The sequence below is a fragment of the Dioscorea cayenensis genome, chromosome 17, assembly GCF_009730915.1.
Source record: "Dioscorea cayenensis subsp. rotundata cultivar TDr96_F1 chromosome 17, TDr96_F1_v2_PseudoChromosome.rev07_lg8_w22 25.fasta, whole genome shotgun sequence".
Lineage (NCBI taxonomy): Eukaryota > Viridiplantae > Streptophyta > Magnoliopsida > Dioscoreales > Dioscoreaceae > Dioscorea > Dioscorea cayenensis.
Window position 1 is genome coordinate 17,803,459 of NC_052487.1, and position 17,404 is coordinate 17,820,862.

General features: G+C 35.9%; 1 protein-coding gene across 2 annotated transcripts; it reads right to left on the reverse strand.

Annotated features, from left to right (window-relative positions):
* Positions 1 to 11,444: 11,444 nt before the first annotated feature.
* Positions 11,445 to 17,404, reverse strand: LOC120280356 (homeobox-leucine zipper protein ATHB-15-like). Of its 2 annotated transcripts, XM_039287177.1 has the most exons (19): positions 17,162 to 17,404; positions 16,258 to 17,081; positions 16,009 to 16,168; positions 15,805 to 15,908; positions 15,627 to 15,717; positions 15,403 to 15,498; positions 15,209 to 15,322; positions 14,967 to 15,050; positions 14,722 to 14,877; positions 14,524 to 14,598; positions 14,258 to 14,364; positions 13,981 to 14,173; positions 13,553 to 13,738; positions 13,356 to 13,433; positions 12,895 to 13,029; positions 12,445 to 12,770; positions 12,193 to 12,298; positions 11,931 to 12,080; positions 11,705 to 11,851 (listed from the first exon to the last, which is right to left on the reverse strand). In XM_039287177.1, exons 2-19 carry the CDS (start codon positions 16,467 to 16,469, stop codon positions 11,705 to 11,707), a joined length of 2,520 nt encoding a protein of 839 aa, XP_039143111.1. In that variant the 5' UTR covers positions 16,470 to 17,081; positions 17,162 to 17,404. The 2 variants fall into 2 exon arrangements, with proteins under 2 accessions (XP_039143110.1, XP_039143111.1); XM_039287176.1 differs by having other exon boundaries at positions 11,445 to 11,851; positions 16,258 to 17,404.

Consider the following 17,404-nt stretch of genomic DNA (forward strand, 5'->3'; position numbering starts at 1 on the left):
AGTGGGTTGGTTGTCTCTTCTCCCTTAAAGATCTCCTTTCGGGCTGCCTTTCTTCACCTAATATGTTTGAAGTAGAACTTGCATCTCCTGCCGGCCTGCTCTTCATTTCCTGGAACTAACTGCATACTTTCTGGAAAATCCTCAAGAATAGTATTGGGGTTGTTTTGAACAGTAGAATGGTAAGATGACACTTGATCAAACACGATGTCTCTGGAAGTAGTCTCTGGATCCATGCACCTCCATCCTTTCCTATAAGAGTCATAATCAACAAAAATACATTTCTTTACTTTCGGGTAAAGCTTAGTTCCATTTGTTTTTGAAACATGAACATAACAAAATAGAACCAAATACTCATAAGTAATTTACATTTGGCTTTACCTCATATAGAAACTCGAAAGGAGATTTTTCAATACTTGGCCATAGAGGTAGATGATTTATTACGTGGTAGGAACATCGAACAGCTTCAGTCGAAATCTTATGAGGAAGATTTTTATCGTGTAACCAATAAAGGATCATGGAAAGAAGATGAGTCAACTTCCGTTCGGAAACCCCATTTTGCTGGGGTGTATCGGGACATATCATTTGTCTTTGAGTACCATTTTCTGCTCAGAACTTAAAGCACTCATTTGACATAAACTGATCCCCATTATCACTTCGAAGACATTTTGTTTTCTTCCCAAATTTCTTTTCCACATCAGCTTGAAAACAACAAAATTGGATAGAGCTTCACTCTTCTCTTTCAAGAAATAAACCCAAGTATACCTTGAAAAATCATCCACTAGTATCATCGTGTATTGGCAACCATCATAATTAGGTGTCCTTGTTAGTTCCATCAAATCTATGTGGATCAAGTCGAACATGGTGGTTCGGCGATTTGATGACTTCTCAAAAGGAAAATTATAGAAGATCTCCTTTAAGATCAAACAATTCCATCGAATTGAGTATGACTGTATGTGTGATAAGGCGATGTGATTTTCCAAATTAGCAATTTTGGAAAATTATATCTTCATGAACATTTTGCATCAACGGAATTCCTTCCACCTTTATAACCCAAGTGGCCCAATCGAGCATGCCAGATTGTAGCATTTTTTGTCTGGCATGTTTTCTTCACATAAGCTTCTCTGGCCTACTAACATAACAAACAAAGAATCTTTCTTTTCTCCAGTAAACACCACATCAGCATCTATATTTTCGACATTATCAAGTATTTTTGCATCATTTAGGCCAAATAAAACATACTTTCCCGAACTTGTGATTTGAGAAATTGAAACTAAATTTTTTTTCAAACCTGGAACATGAAAGACTTTATCCAGCTTGACCATCTTTGAATTATCTGACCCAATCTCCATAACTCCTTCTTTTACTATTGGATAAGTGGAATTGCCCGCTGTAGTAATGACTCGGTTGCCATAATGCTAATGTAACTCTGTGAACAATGAGCCATTTCCCATCACATAGTGAGGGCAACCCGAGTCAATGATCCGTTCCTCCTTGAGATTTGCATGGTTGGACAGGGCTAGAGTTGGTGTTGATGCGACAACACTAAAACATTGCTCCCATTTGAGTTCTTCCTTCTTTTGTTCCCTTTCGTCATTCTCGCTTGCAACATTTGCTTTGGAGAACTTTATAGTGTGGTTTCTCTTAACATGCCCAATAATTCCGCCACATCTATAGCATTTGATTGAATTGTGACTTAGCGCCTTGTTATCAATAACTTGCCTTCCTCTATCATTGCTCTTGGCTCCTGCTAGTGTGGTCTTCTTATAGTGCTTCCCCTTTCGTAAACAATGCATCATTTGTTTCAAAGTTCTCTGACATTTGCTTTGCCAAAGCCTCTTGGTTGGAAAACAAACTCTTTAGGTCTTCAATAGAGGGATGAATATCCCATCCTTGAATGGAGGTAACAAAAGGAGCGTATTCCTTCCTCAATCCTCTTATGAGAAACCGTTGCATCCTTGTCTCAATGATTTTCTCATCCGCATCTAATTCTGAAATTTCAGCACAAAGGCTCTTAATTTTTAAGAAATATTCAGAAATAGACATACCTCCTTGAGTTAGCATAGCCAACTCATCTTCCAGTAGTTGCAACCTTGTAGTATTCTTCTTAGAGAACAACCGTGCAAGTGTATCCCAAACTTTTTTTGGTGAGCTAACATTTTGAACATGGTCGATGAATTATTTCCTGATCAAAGTCCTTAAGGCAAAAGGAGCCTTCCCTCATTTAATCTTCCACTTCCTTCTAAATTCAACATTTTTCAGAGTTTCTACAGGAATTTCTCTTTATGCACCAGGAACGAGTTCCCACAAATTATGTCCTTGAAGAAATGCCTGCATGTACAGCTTCCAATACTTGTAGTTAGTCCCCATAAGTTTCTCGGCACCGTTCTATGTATGTGAACCGCTTCCTCCATTTGTAAACTACATGACATGTGTAAAATTACCTCTCCATGCCTTACGTTCTCCTCCAACAAGACAAACTAAAACTTGATAGACAAGAAGAAAGAAAGCTCATGTGTATGCTTTAACCTGGGCTCTGATACCGTAAAACAAATAAAGGTACTGCAGAAGGAGAATGAAAGAAAGAAATAATAAGGCTTTTTGCAGATAATAACTAAAGACTTTATTATCAATAAACTTCGATGCTCTTGTAGAGCTATGAACCATAAGTATTTATATATGAAGCTCTAACAAACTTGGATATGAATATTTGAACTACAACAATTTATTCTTATAACTTCCTAAACAAACTTGCTGACCTATTCGGCTGAAGATTAAAACAAACACATCCTAAAATATAGAATTCTGATTATATAAGGCCATAAGTAAGATGCCCTAATTTTTAACATACATGTGTTATAACCAGATTTTACTGTAGATTGAACTAGCCCATTGCTGTAGATTTTTTTTTCAATCCAATACTGTAGCAGCACGAATTTTCTTCTCTTAAAACCCTTTCTTCCTTTCTTCTTCATCTTCCTTCCTTGTGTTGGCCGAACCCTACTCTTTTCTTAAAAATTTTCCGGCGAGGTTTTACGGCGAACCAAAGCCTCCATTCTCCTTTTCCCATCCTTTTGAATACGGTATGACCCTTGATCTAAGTTTTATCCCGTAATTTTTCTCGTATTTCCTTAGTTTTAGAATTTTTTTTAAAAACCTAGATTTCTCCATGGATTTAGTTGTTTATAGGCTCAAATTGAAGCCAATGATTTGTGATTCATGTATGAGAATGTTTGTGAAGAAATTTCTTGATTTAGTGTTGTAAATTGTGAGAAAATCATAGTATAAGTGCCGGTTTTACTGTAGCAACCAGAAGTTACTGTAGCACCGACAAACATTAGTTGTTTCTTTGATTTCTTTGGATTAGAGTGAAGCTAAAACCCCTTGAAATTCATTGGTAACCTTTAGAGTTAGCTTTGAGCCAATCCTAGGATCGAATTAAGGTTGTTTGTTAGAAAACTTAGGGTTTCGTTGTTTGATTTAATTTTTGCTAATTATTGTTGTGCTTTGACAAGGAAAAGAAGTCTTGGCTCGAGGTAAAGATTTAACCGAAGATTAGCTTGCGAGGAAGACAAATCTCCAATTCAGTGGGTGGGATTGAAATGCATAGCTTTATTAGAAGAATACCGATAACCATATATATACATATACTTATATTGGTTTCCATCATGGTTTAAGTAAATCTTTATTAGTTTTTACCTGTTTGGCATTTTGGTTAATGATAGTTATTATTGTTAAAATTCTTGAATGTTTTATTTGGTATTTGATTTGTTGATGTTGGATTTGTAATCGATATCTTTCAATGAGTTTGTGAAATCCTTGTTTTGTGTGAAACTTGGGATTTGTTGTGAAAATCATTGATTTTGTGAAATCTAAGGCTTGAAACTCATTTTGAATTGTTGAAAGGAAAGGATTTCCCATGTTATTTCTTGTGTTGGGATTTGTAAATTAATTTGCGTTAAGAGCTTGAGCTTTGCTTATGTGTTTATCTTGTCGTCGTGCAAATGGCCGAGGTGTTATTGATCTATGATATGGATGGCTTTTGCACTCCGAGTGAAGTTGTGTTTATTGTTGTGATTGTATGGTGATATCCTACTGCAGTAGGCGGTCTCCACAGCTAGCCTGTTGAGGTGGCGTGCTGACCGGCTGATTACTACGAGAGTCAGTTCAGGTGGGAGTGTAGAGCCCTGACTGGATATTCATCGGGTAGCCAGAGTCACCAACCGGTGAACTGATGGGTCAACGTCAAGGGCATGAGTACCTTGGTGGCTCTGAACCTAGCCATGGTCACGGCGAAGGTTTAGAGAGTTTTCTAGACCACGTTATGCTGGGTGAGTGTTGGGGATTGTGCTTATTTATTTCAAAACCATGACATTTGGTTGTTTTTACTTGTATTTGAAACCATGTTTTATGATTTTTTGTGTTGTAAACCCTAGTTTGGGTAAAAAGGGTTTTCTCGGTATTATTATGTTATTTTAATTCTTTTGAAGACTTCTATTATATGAAATAATGTTTCTAAACTAGTATTGTTTTGGTAAAGCATTTATTTTGATGATTTATTTTTATTATTATTGTTGTTGGTGTATTTCTGCTAAAGTTGTGCTAACATCCCCTCACTAAGTAACTTTAGTTGCTCACCCCCTCTTCCCTTTCCCCAGATATCAGTTCAGTAAAGCGATGCGGATGTGAAGTGCATGGCAAGAATTTGTTTTAGGGTAGTTAGTTTAGCTATTTGTGTATTTTTCCCAGCTCTTAAGTTGTAGTGTATTAATTGCATTAATGTAAACTTCTTGTTAATATTTATGTATTCATTTCTGTATCTTAAGAACCCTTGCATTAGTTGTGGTCTACTCTATATATGTGTTAGATATTGTGGAATATCAAGTGTATTGGGCAGCCTTGCGACGTCCCGAGGGTTGAGTGGCGAGGTATCCCTCCTCGGGATCGTTGCGGAGGTTGTCACGTTCTGTGGGCCCACGGGTCGAGGCGTGACAGTGTGACTGTGAAATGTTATATCTAGATTCTAGCTATTCAATCATAATCTGAGATACTAGAATGATGAGTATTTATAATGAAAGAAAAAAAAATGAATTTGATATTTCACTTGTTTTGCCAATTCATTAGACAAAGTTAGAAGGGAGATTTGTTGTTGGAGCTTGTATCATTCTACTAAAACTTGTAGTTTATAGTTGGAAGTCACACTCGATGTATGTTACCTTTAGTTAATTAGAAGTTCTATTAACTCTTAACCAAAAGGTGTTGCCAAATAACAATGTTAATTTATTTGATTATAACTCATAATAGTTCACTAGGATCTATGCTTTGATTTCAAAATAAGTTGAAGGTTATGTTAGCCAATGGAATATTATTGGGTTTTTTTTTTCTAACCTTGCCTAGTTGCTTGGAAAAGTAAATTTATTGTGAATTTTATTTTTCAATTTTTACTTATTCTACCAATTGAATACTATTGGCTTGGATATAATTTACACATAGTTACTTTCTCTACATCATTCATCAGAAAAAGTAATTATGATTTATAAGAGCTTTTTCATTGACTTTATTTAATTAATTTGATTCAACTTTTATCTATAGCATTTTCTAATTGGTTCAACTTTCATATGATGAAAATACTTTTTTTTTTATTATATTTCATAATATACTTTTTGTAATTTGTAATTATAATATTTATTTAATCAATTTTTGGGCTAATGACCTTAGATAGTTCTAATGAACAATTAAACAATTGATCCTTTTTTCAAGAAAAGGAGCTCACATACTCCATTATGCTTAATTGAGTCTTCAATAATAGACAACGAAACTATATTGTACATGAAGAAGAACTCTCAACTAAAACTCTTCTATTGGATGAAAAAGAAGATGACATAAATTCTTTGGAACATGATCCTAGAAAGTGCCCTCTAATTTGAAGTTATCCAATATACCAATAAGATGAAATTCGTTGTGCTTATATCAAAGGATGACTTTTTTAACAATAATGTTAGAATATCCTTTTGATGAGAAAACTCATCATTGTTTCCAAGTTTCATGATTTAAATTATTTTCTGAATGGTTAGAATACTCTTCAAGCAAATTAAGATGTTGCATTTTATTTACTTTAGTTACTTATTTAATAAGCCAACTAGGAATATTAGATTAAGAGCATTTGCCGTTCATGGATTTTAATCATGGAGAAAAGTTAATGATGGGGAGAAATTGTGCTTTCTTATCTTATTTTGGAAAAGATCCAAACTCTTTACATAACAAAGCTATCATGCAATTTCGTGATCTAATGAACCAAGCACAATATATTCCACATGTTATAGAGAAACAAACCTCCCAACAAGTTGTCAATAATAGATTAAAGGCCTCAATAGATACTGTTAGATGGTTCATCTTATGAACATGTAGCTTAAGCAGTCATAATGAATGTACACATTTAACAAATCAGAGTAACTTTCTTGAATTGATAAAATTGTTAGCACCTGATAATGAATGCGTGGCATCTATTGTATTAGATAATACTCCCAAAATGCATCTTATACCTAGCGTAATGCCCAAAAAGGAATATTGTACATTTTTTGCAAACAAAACAATATGTGTAATTCTTGAGAAAATTGGTGAATCAAAATTTTGTATTATTGTTGACGAACCGAGAGATGAATCTAAAAGATAATAAATGACCATTGTCTTAAGATTTGTGGATAAAGCTAACTAGATTTATAAAGGAACATTTTTTTTTATCTAGTTCATGTTTTTGACACTACATCACTAACTTTAAAGAAGGAAATATGTATATTGTTCTTCTTTGATATAATCTCGATGTACGAGAAATTTGTGGTCAGGGATATGATGGCAATAGTAACCTCCATGGAGAGTGGTGTAGGTTACAAGCTCTTGTCTCTAATAAGTGTCCATATGTTTATTACAAACATTATTTTGCTCATCGTCTTCAATTAGTTTTAATAGCATCACCTTGGGGAGTCATTTTAATTTATCAATTTTTTTAAGTTAACTATTTTTATCAATATTGCTGGCTCTTCTTACAAATTAACGACAATATCAATTACAAGCTAGTCAAGCAGTTGAAATTAAAAAATTTCTTTCTATGGATGAACTAAAAACTAGTAAAGGTTTAAACTAAGTGGGCACCTTAAAATGAGCTCGAGATAGTAGACAGAATTCTCATTTGAGCTCTTTTCCAAGTTTTGAGGATTATGTTTGAAGCAACTTAAACTTGAAAAAGAGATGTGGATACAACTTTCGATGCAATTACATCTTTTGAACTTGTGTTCATTTTGCATCTTATGATTGATATCATGGAAGTTACTCATACTCTTTGTCAACAAGCTTTGCAGAGCAAAGCCTCAATATATTATAAATGCTATGCATCTAGTTTCTGCAACAAAACATATTGATTCATACATTAAGAGAAAATAGATATTTGTGATGTGGATGCTTCCAATATATACCTCAGGCTGAGGTCGACCTCATTTTCAATAAGGTCCAATCACAATTGAACACCACTTTCATGGTGATATATTTTATACTATAACTGATTCTCAATTGTAAGAATTGAATGAGAAATATAAAGAAGATATGGTAGAATTACTTATGCTTTGTTCAGTTATGGATCCTCTAGATGACAACAAATCAATATTGATATTTTTCATAAACTTGCAGTAAGATTTTATCTTGAAGACTTTTCAGATCAAGTGCTGAAGCTACATTTGAGATATCAATTATACTTTGAACTTGATACTTGCCATTATTTAGTTTTAAAGGATTTATCTTTAATTTCTAAATTATGCCAAGCATTGACAAAGACAGGAACGTCAATCATTTACCAATTTATTGATAAATTAATTTGACTTGTGTTGACTCTTCCTATTTCAACAGCTACCACTGAGTGTGCATTTTCTGCTATGAAGATTGTGAAAACTAATCTTCAAAATAAAATGGAAGATGATTATTTGGAGAGTTACTTGATTTATACATAAATTGAAATAGAAGTTGTACAAACATTTGATGATGATTCAATAATTGACAATTTTTGTGATATGAAAGGAAAAAGATTGCTATCTAAAATGCCCAACTTATTCAAATAGGTGAGTTGCATCTATATTTTATTTATTTATTTTAGCTCATGCAAATATATAAATATATATATATATATATATATGTAAAAGTTGTATTTTAATCTTGGTTTCTTCTTTCTCAGATTGTTGAAGATTATATTAGTATTTGAGATTTGATATTTTGGTATTAGAAATTAGAACAACAATAGAATTATTAATGTTTGAAATTTGAACTTCTATTTTATTTATATTTCAAATCACACACACACACACACACACACACACACACACGAGGGCATGCTTTTTACAAATGCTTATTTTTTAGCCATTGGAGTTGAATCCAATGCTTGTAAATCACCCCTCCTTCTCAATAGTGCATTTGTACAATGCCATGCGATAGTCATTAGTCACATGAACAATTTTGTGAATGGTAAAACATTGGATGTATAGTATTATGAACAGTGCATAATGGGATGCACAATTCTTTGATCTAAACCATTTGATTATTATCATAACAGTGGCTCAACCAATCACAACGGTTAAAACTAATTTTTGCCCTCAACCCCACTTACCCATTTCAGATAAGGTAAATGGTTTGGGGCACTATTTATGAAATTATTGATATACTTGTGTATGTCTCTCTATCACAATCTCTTTTTTTTCAGCCTACGGACATTTTACGACTGTCTGTAGTTGATGAATTATATATATATTGACTATAGAAGTGCGCTCTCTTATGCCTTAAATCTAGATTCACCACAGGGTGGATATCTCTGGTTTTTTTTTTCTTGTATAGTTTGTATCTATTTTATCTTTTTTTAACTTTTATTGTATCAACTATTTCTCCATTTTGCCTTGTAGTTTATAATTATTATTTCTTTAAATAACGGTGGACTTATTCTATTTTATAAAAAAAAATATAAATAAACTATACAAAAACCAAAATACATTTCCTTTTGTATTGAATTTCCACATTCAGGATGAATTAAATAAAGGAAGTGTTTTGCTCTCAATCTTGGATTTTCATTATTTAATTAATTATTTTATTTTTAATAAAGGTTTTTTTTTTTTGAAAAAGACCCATGTTTTTTGAAGTGAATATTATTTGTAGCCGCATAATCAGAGTGAGTTAGGGATGGCAACGGATCGGGTCGGATGCTGGTTTTGCCATACCCGTACCCGAACCCGCTACCCTGCCCCCAAACCCGAACCTGAATCCAATGGGTTTTCAAAACTCCAACCCACACCCGCATATGAGGGTAATCAGGTACCCGTGGGTATACCCGTCCCCCGTTGACTCTATTTAAAAACATTTAAAATAAAATTAAAATATCAAATAAAAATTAAAAATATCAATAAAAATCAAAGTTATTATTATTATTATTATTTTTTTTTTTTTGCTTGAATGAACACCATAGAGTATGAACTGAAAATATATATTCAAAACAACACAAAATAGACAAATTCAATACTATAGAGTAGAAATTTAAAAAAAAAAAACCCTAACAAAAAAATTAGATATATATAATTGGTATATTTGTTAATTGAATTTCGGGTCGGGTTCTGGTTCGGATATTAGGATTCCCATACATGCACTCCCACCAGCTTTACATTAGTCTGGTATTACCAGAAACCCTGTCAAACTGGGTTTTTCTCCGGTCGGTTGGATTGGGTCTTGTCGGGTTTGGGGATTATTGCCATTTCTAGAGTGAGTATTACTTGTAGCCGCATAAAACTATAATAATAGCTTTAATTGTAGAAACGGTGTAAAAGTGAAATTTATTTTTTAAAAAAAGGAGTCATTTGGCATCATTTCTGTTTTCTTATTTTTTTTGTTTTGTTTATGCTTTGTTTTCGTTTTATTTCAATTTTTTTAAAAAAACAAAAACATGTTTGGATACACAAACTATTGTGTATTTTAAAATATGTATTAAAATTAGATTCATCCGATTTAAAAAAATAATAATAAAAGTAGAGGAGGGGCAATATAGAGATATAGTCATAATTTTTTTTTTTTGAGATCAAGTAAAAAATCAATAATCCAAACAATAGATTTTTACGAATATTTTTTCAATGTATTATATTATATCATAGTTCAATCAAGGGTCAAACAATGATTTTCACAAATAATTTCTAAAAATATAATTTTTTTATAATATATAAACTAATTTGTAAAATATCAAGCCAAAATAATAAATTTTTATAAATACTTTTCTTAAAAATATATTTTTAAAAATTATTATTATTAATTTGTAAAAAAAATGATATTTTTACAAAAATAAAAATTAAAAATTAAAAAGAATAAAAAATTAAAAAGAGAGAGAGAAAGGAGTAGAAGAGGAAAGGTTTCATGGTGGAAAGAAGAGTTTTGAAAATGTTTTCAAAACATTTGAAACATAAAATTGCTGCCAAAATTATTTAAAACAAAAACAAGTTCCCAAACATGTTTTCTCAATTTTGTTTCCAAAACATGAAATTGAGCGAATTGACAACAATACCAAATGATCCCTTATTTATTTCACTCTTCGCACATAATTGTAAAAGAAACTGAGAGATGATATTACAATTGAGTAATGCTATATAGAGCGAAGAAATCACACGAAACACTGATGTGGATGGTGACGTGGAATTTCTTTTTCTAAAAAAGAAATAAAAAAAAGGAGAAAGTAAAAACCCAATCGTCTCTCTTGTGTGTTACCCTCCCACTCCTGGCCGCCGCTTCACTCCCAGTCGCCGTTCTCGGCCGCCGCTTCCTCACTCATGTGGGTCTCTCTCTCTCTCTCTCTCTCTCTCTCTCTCTCTCTCTCTCTCGTCTCTCTGGCTCGCAGTGGACTCGACCTGTCGCTTCCCGTCCACGGGCGGCCCCGAACGGGGCCTGGAGTCGGGTGAGGAAAGCGGCGACTGAGTGGGGGAGAGGCGTCGTCCCGAGAGTGGCGGCCAGGGAGCACCGAGCCACGAGAGAGAGAGAGAGAGAGAGAGAGAGAGAGAGAGAGAGAGAGACCCACACAAATGAGGAAAGCGGCGGCCAAGAACGGCGATCAGGAACAGAGAGCGGGAGTGAAGCGACGGCCAAGAGTGGAAGAGGGACACACGAGAGAGTGATAGATAGAGACGATTGCCTTTTTTCACTTTTTTTTTTTTAAAAAAAATTCCACATCACCAGCCATGTGTGACTGGTTTCGTGTGAGTTCTTCACTCTATATAGCATTACTCATTACAATTTTATCTAATTTTAGTATATTAAATTCTATTTTTTCTCTTAATATATTTTTTAATAAAAATGAATAAACAACTACTAGATTAAAAAATAATTTGATGGTTACAAAGCAGCAACAAGAGACATAAAAAAATGAAAACAGAAAACAAGGAAAATTGAAGAAAACCATTATATGGGAATATCATAGTTTCAAAAGCCGGATACATAACAACAAACTTGTATCACAGTTCAAACAAAAGTTGGCAAATACTCGATCCTGCTTGGATAAATATCAACATAATTTAACAGGACTTGAGTTTGAGATTACTAAAATCCACAGCACTGAAACGTTCATAAGAAAGACAAATATATATCTATATATATATATATATATATATAAAAGCCAGTTCGTTGATTTTTTTCCGGTGAAAAACAACTAGATGAAGGACCAATTCACAAACATGAAGCAGATACAGTGAGCTTCCTTTTCATCGTTCAACACCTTCCATGCCATGGCTCTCTCATACGAGGCTGGCCTTCCCATGCTCGAAACACAAATGCCGCCTTGGAGGCACACGAATCCCTGATTGGTTTTAAAGACATTTGATTACAAAGACTAGCAAGAACAACATCGATGCTTAATATCAATAAAAGTAATGCACCTCTTGTAGTATATTTGGGAACTCAGCGCACAGGGTCTTCCTTCCTTGGTCATCGAATATTTTCTCGAGTGTGATGTCTTGCAGTGCCATCAACGTTGTCTCAAGCATGTCAAGGCCAGCTTGATTCGCAAAGGTAAAAATCGGCATTGCCTGTACGAACTCAGCAAAGCAGAGCATCGTAAGAATTGTAAGTACATAGAGAAAAGTTCAATGCATTTTGCCAAACATGGTATGATAGAAACGGTGTAGTGTAGGTTTGGACCTTCAGAGAACAGCACAAGATAGCATCAGAGTGATGCCACAGCGTTTTGAGAGGTGATTCACAGTCTTCGTTTGTGGATTTGAAGAGCTCAACGCCAGAGTGATTCCTGGTGACACATGGTAAGAAAACAATAACATAAGAAGAAAAGATTCTTGTTCGATGTAATTTTATTTATTTTGTTGTTTAGCTATCAATGATCAAAGAAGAAATATGTGAAACTACAGATAAGAATCCAGTATGCACACTGTTTACCTGTAGCTGTGACAAATCCAGCAAGCTAGTAAGACCAGTTCAGGACTTCCAGGTGGTGACTGGAGACCACAGTGAGAATCAAGACGAGGTGAGAGGGCCAGTGCAACTCTTTGGACAGATGATATAATGCTGCGGACGTATTGACGAGCCATAGTCACCACATTATCTTGAAGATGATTCTCAAAAGCAAATTGAAATGCGATCGTCACCACAGATCTCATGCCAGCACAACTGCCTGAAATATCACCATGAACTCTAGTTCCAGATGGTCCAACCTCAAGGGTGGAAGCCAGATCCAGTGTGCGGTGGTTAGGACTGGATGTATCCTGTTTCACAGAGGCATGGTAATTTTGGTAACTATTTCCTTGTACATCTATGAAAGTTAAGATAATGCACTTTAGTAATATAAACTGCAACATAAAAACAATACAATGAGTACATTACACTTACCATCCCAGCTTCAAGTGGAATAATACGGAAGCCAGATGGAACTATTGGGGCATCATCAGAGAAAGACGCATCAATGGGAGCAAAGATAAGCTCAGAAGAGGTACCCACAGCAGTCTCATCGACTCCACTGCAAAGCTGCCAAAGATGATAATGTCGTAAGCAATTACACGTTAACATCGTATCTGGACAATAATTTCTGGACAAGGGCTTAAGTTCCCTTCCCAAGTAATGCAAAAAATGGATGCATAAGTGATTAACTGAAATATAAGTTCTCTAACTGATCAAAATCAAGTTGCAAAGAGATAGCAAAAATTTTTTTAATTCAAGTCAATCTTGGGCTCAGAGAGCTCTTTTCATAACCAGGAATGATCAGTGAGTAATTTAAGCCGCCATTTGATTATAACTAATTGAAAATTTATAGAGTTAGATCTGGTTATGAACAACAAAGAAAGAGAACTTACTTGCAAGAGAAAGAGGTCTCTAGGCATCATGATATCTGGACCATGGCCAACATGTTCCAACTTGAGAACCTCCAAGAACTGTTCATAATGACCAGGCAAAGGCATAAGAGGTTGCTTTGCAAGGCATAGTGCCAAGATTCTATCAAGAGGTATAAATTTATTTCATCATAATGTAAGGAACAAGCAAAGAAATTTACCTCATCAAACTCGACCGTATGCGCCAAAGGAAGTATAACTTGACTGCCATAGCCTCCAATAAACGATCCTGGTAAAGCACATGGGCTGGTTTTAACAGCAGCAGCAGAGTAGGCATCTATATTAATGTCAGCCCATTCTGATCGATGTTCTCGCAGGAACCGCAAGAGCATTGCTGGAGATATGTTCTGTAGGATGAAGTGTTGGTATGAGATGGGGAATAGTGGCTTCAAGTTATACAAACATATTTCATTTTTATCGTCCCATAATTGAATCATCTAATTCACAAGTGGTTCTGTTGTACAGTAGCTATTGAAGAATGACATGCAGAATATTTCTTGTGAATTGTGATCTACCAACTAAACTGATAGATACAATCGACAAAATTGAAACAAAAATCCTATGCATTAATAGGGAACCATATAGCAACCTGAAGAAGCATGGAAGCCTTGGCACAGAGGATGGAATTGGTCATAGAAGGATAGCCATTTGCAAAGCCAGGATTAAAACCAGCTATTATTCTTGAAGATGAGTTAACAAGGATGGTGACATCATCTACACCATCACTGCCAACCATTGACCAGCCGTCATCTGTAAAGCCATTGAGTGCTTCATTGAAACCTCTGCAAATCTAAACCCATCAGACCTCTGAAATCAGAAGTAATGGACAAAAAATAACTATCAAATATCAGTAAAGGTAACAACACCTGCACAGCCTCTGGCTTAATGCTCTCAGAGCAGCAGGTCTTCTACCCCATCCAGTGGTAGAAGAATGAGAAATTTCATGTGCAACTTGTCTCAGTTGACGAAATGCCTAAAAACCAGATAAAAATTGCATCTCAGATGGAATCAAGAAAACTAAGTTATACTCAATGAAGCACATCTAGGATCTCATTAGAAGGTATATTTGCCTATCGAATTAGCAGACAAATAGCTACTGTCAGCAAAAATTGAGTTAAATAAAGATTCTAACCGCCATAGTTGTCTTCTGAGCAAGCATGGCAGATGACTCATATAATGGCCGAATAACTTCAGGAACACTCCAAGGCTGTTTCAGAGCAACAAACTTAATTAAGTAAAGAAAAAAAAAAGAAAAAAAAAAACTGGTTTTTTAACGTGTAAATTAAATTCAGTTTCCTTATTCGTTAAACTATGTTTCTCTATGCAATACCTCCAAATCCACATGATCAACAATATGTATTACAGAGCCGCCACCATCACAAGGTCTAATCAAGTATCCACTAGGAAGCATTTCAGCCCTGACAAATGGAGGCACAACCGGCATGCTTGGGCCCCCTTGTGCGCTACCAAGGGATCTTTCACATACCTAAATCAACCGAAGACTGTAAGCACACTGACACAGCTGATAACACGTGAAACCAAATGGTTTACTCTAGTAGAATAGATTCCACATACCACAAGACTTCCATCATCCAGAACAGAGGTATATCGCAGCAACCAAAAATCCCGGGCAGGTGCCAGAGTGGTGGGAGCAAATAGCTGCAATTCAATGACAGATGTTCCGTAGAAAAAAAAAAAGGAAAAAGGAAAAACAGAAGAAGAAGAAGAAGACAGACAGACAGACAGACAGACAAAAAGACGAAGAAAGAAAGAGTTTGCTAGTTCTTTGAGTTCATCATTAAGCCAGCGGAACTTACCTGCATGTAAAGCACCTCCAAGGTTCCATTACTGCCAGTAGGCAGTACGTTTATGACATCCACAGACCGACAATCGCGGAACCACGATGGTCTATCTTTAAGGATTTCAGCTACCTGAATCAGAACCAAACAATTAAGCCAATTGAATAAGAGGGCAAGAAAAAAAAAAAGTTTACAGTAATTTGTGTGAATACCTTTGCAGGTTCTAAGCTTACAAGGCCACAAGCTCGTGCTGCCACACCAGTACAACCATGTGAGATAGCAACGATTCCAATGGAATCCGGACCAGGCTACATGACAGAAGCAAGAACAGAGGAATTAACAAAGATGATCAATGTCCAATTGGTGGAATTGATCATTACAATGGACTATAGTAAAATTCACCCCTAAAACTGAATATTAAGAGGGGGATCTAAACCTTCATCCCAGGCATTTGGACCCACTCTACGGCAGTTCCAGTGGCCTTTGAAAGAAACTCTGTTAAAGTCTCCTCTGCCAAGGACATCAGTCTAGAAGAACCACAAGAGAATTCAGTCAAGAATCTATGTCAGAAAACTGAAAAAGATCAAACTTTTAGCAAGAACAGTCACTCCTACCCAGCAGGGCTAGCATCTCTTGGTGGATGCTGAGGAGTGGTCAGTGGATGCTGACCACTAGTTACCACTGACTCGCAGCTAGTATCAGTTGTAGCCAATGCAGCCTGCAAAACAAAAGACCAAACTCAGCAACAAACCCTAAAAATCCATCAACCTTATCACACACCACACAAAGTGAACCACTGGCAAACTCTTGATGCCTACACTCTGTGTCTGTTGCCGAAAGTAGCCATTCTCATACACCAGCTGTGACACTTGCTTCTGCAACCGATCATTCTCCTCCATCAACAGCTTATTCATCGCCGTCAGCTTCCTGTTAACCGCCTGCAGCCGTGAAGCCTCCTTCCTCTGTTTCTCCCTACACCTAAACAAATAAAAAAGGAACCACAGTCAGAACAAGAACACTAAAATAAATTAAATTAAAAGGTTTTCAATGAACAAGTAATTAAACACCTTCGGTTCTGAAACCAAACTTTAATTTGCTTGGGCTCTATATTGGACAGAATGGGGCATTCCCTGATGAGCTGTTGCCTTCTAATGGAGCTTGGCTTGGGGCAGTCATGATAGAGCCTCTCCAGTGCTTCAACCTGCTCCGGTGTATAGCGAACATACTTCCCAGGGTCCATCCCCGGCTTCCCTTCCTTGCAAGCAGTGATAGCGATCATCACTCGAAGACTATATATAGGATCAAATGACAGAGCTGGCAACAAGTAGTACAGACAAGAGTCTTTCAATTTGCTAACAACTATCTTCACCGCTTGGATGTCTCAAAAGCAATGAACAAACACAAAAAAGGAGTTCGCTTTCAGCTAGAAATCAACGAAGAGACCCAGTTTCTTTCACTTTCTTGCTTTTATTCTTTGTTCTCCTGCTCGGCTTAATAATCTCGAAAGGCACGGAAACGGAAAGAAAAGCAAGGCTTCATTACCGAAATCCAAGTGCCCTTCTTTACCTCAATAATCCGGACAGCGGCAAGCACTATAAAGACTAATTCCTCGAGATTAGAGCTTTAACTAAGACCCTTGGCACAAATCTTTCCAGATGCCCGCAAGATTCCCACCTTTTTTTTTTACTATTTTCATTTAAAAAAGGATTTTTTTTTCCAAATTATATATCCAGCTATTTTTCATCGATATCCGAGATCCCAATCCCAGAAAAAGCCCGTCATCCGTTGCCAACCCTCAACTTCTCGTCGACCGGAGCTCGTTTAAAGCCCTAGAACGAGATTTTCCGCAGGATCCGCTACCTTTCCCCGGATCAACGCCGGAAAATCCATCCTTTTTCAACACAACAACCCCTCGATTTACTAAAGCTAAATAAAATCACAAAGCATCAAATTCTTAACATCAATTCGTACCGAAAATCCTCAGAACTCCCTCAACGCCGCGCAGCATCAAAATCCTTCTCGTACCACCTACAGTCGAACTTTTCGCGTATTTCTCGCCGGATCTCCAACAACATCCACCAATCCTCGGGTTCTGGGCTCTATAACGAATCACAAAAGAAGCGAAACGAGAAAGAAGATGGGAAAAAAAAACCTAGGGTTTCGCCATTGTAGATCACCCTCAAGCTCAAGCTCCTCCTCACGCTCGTAGCTCTC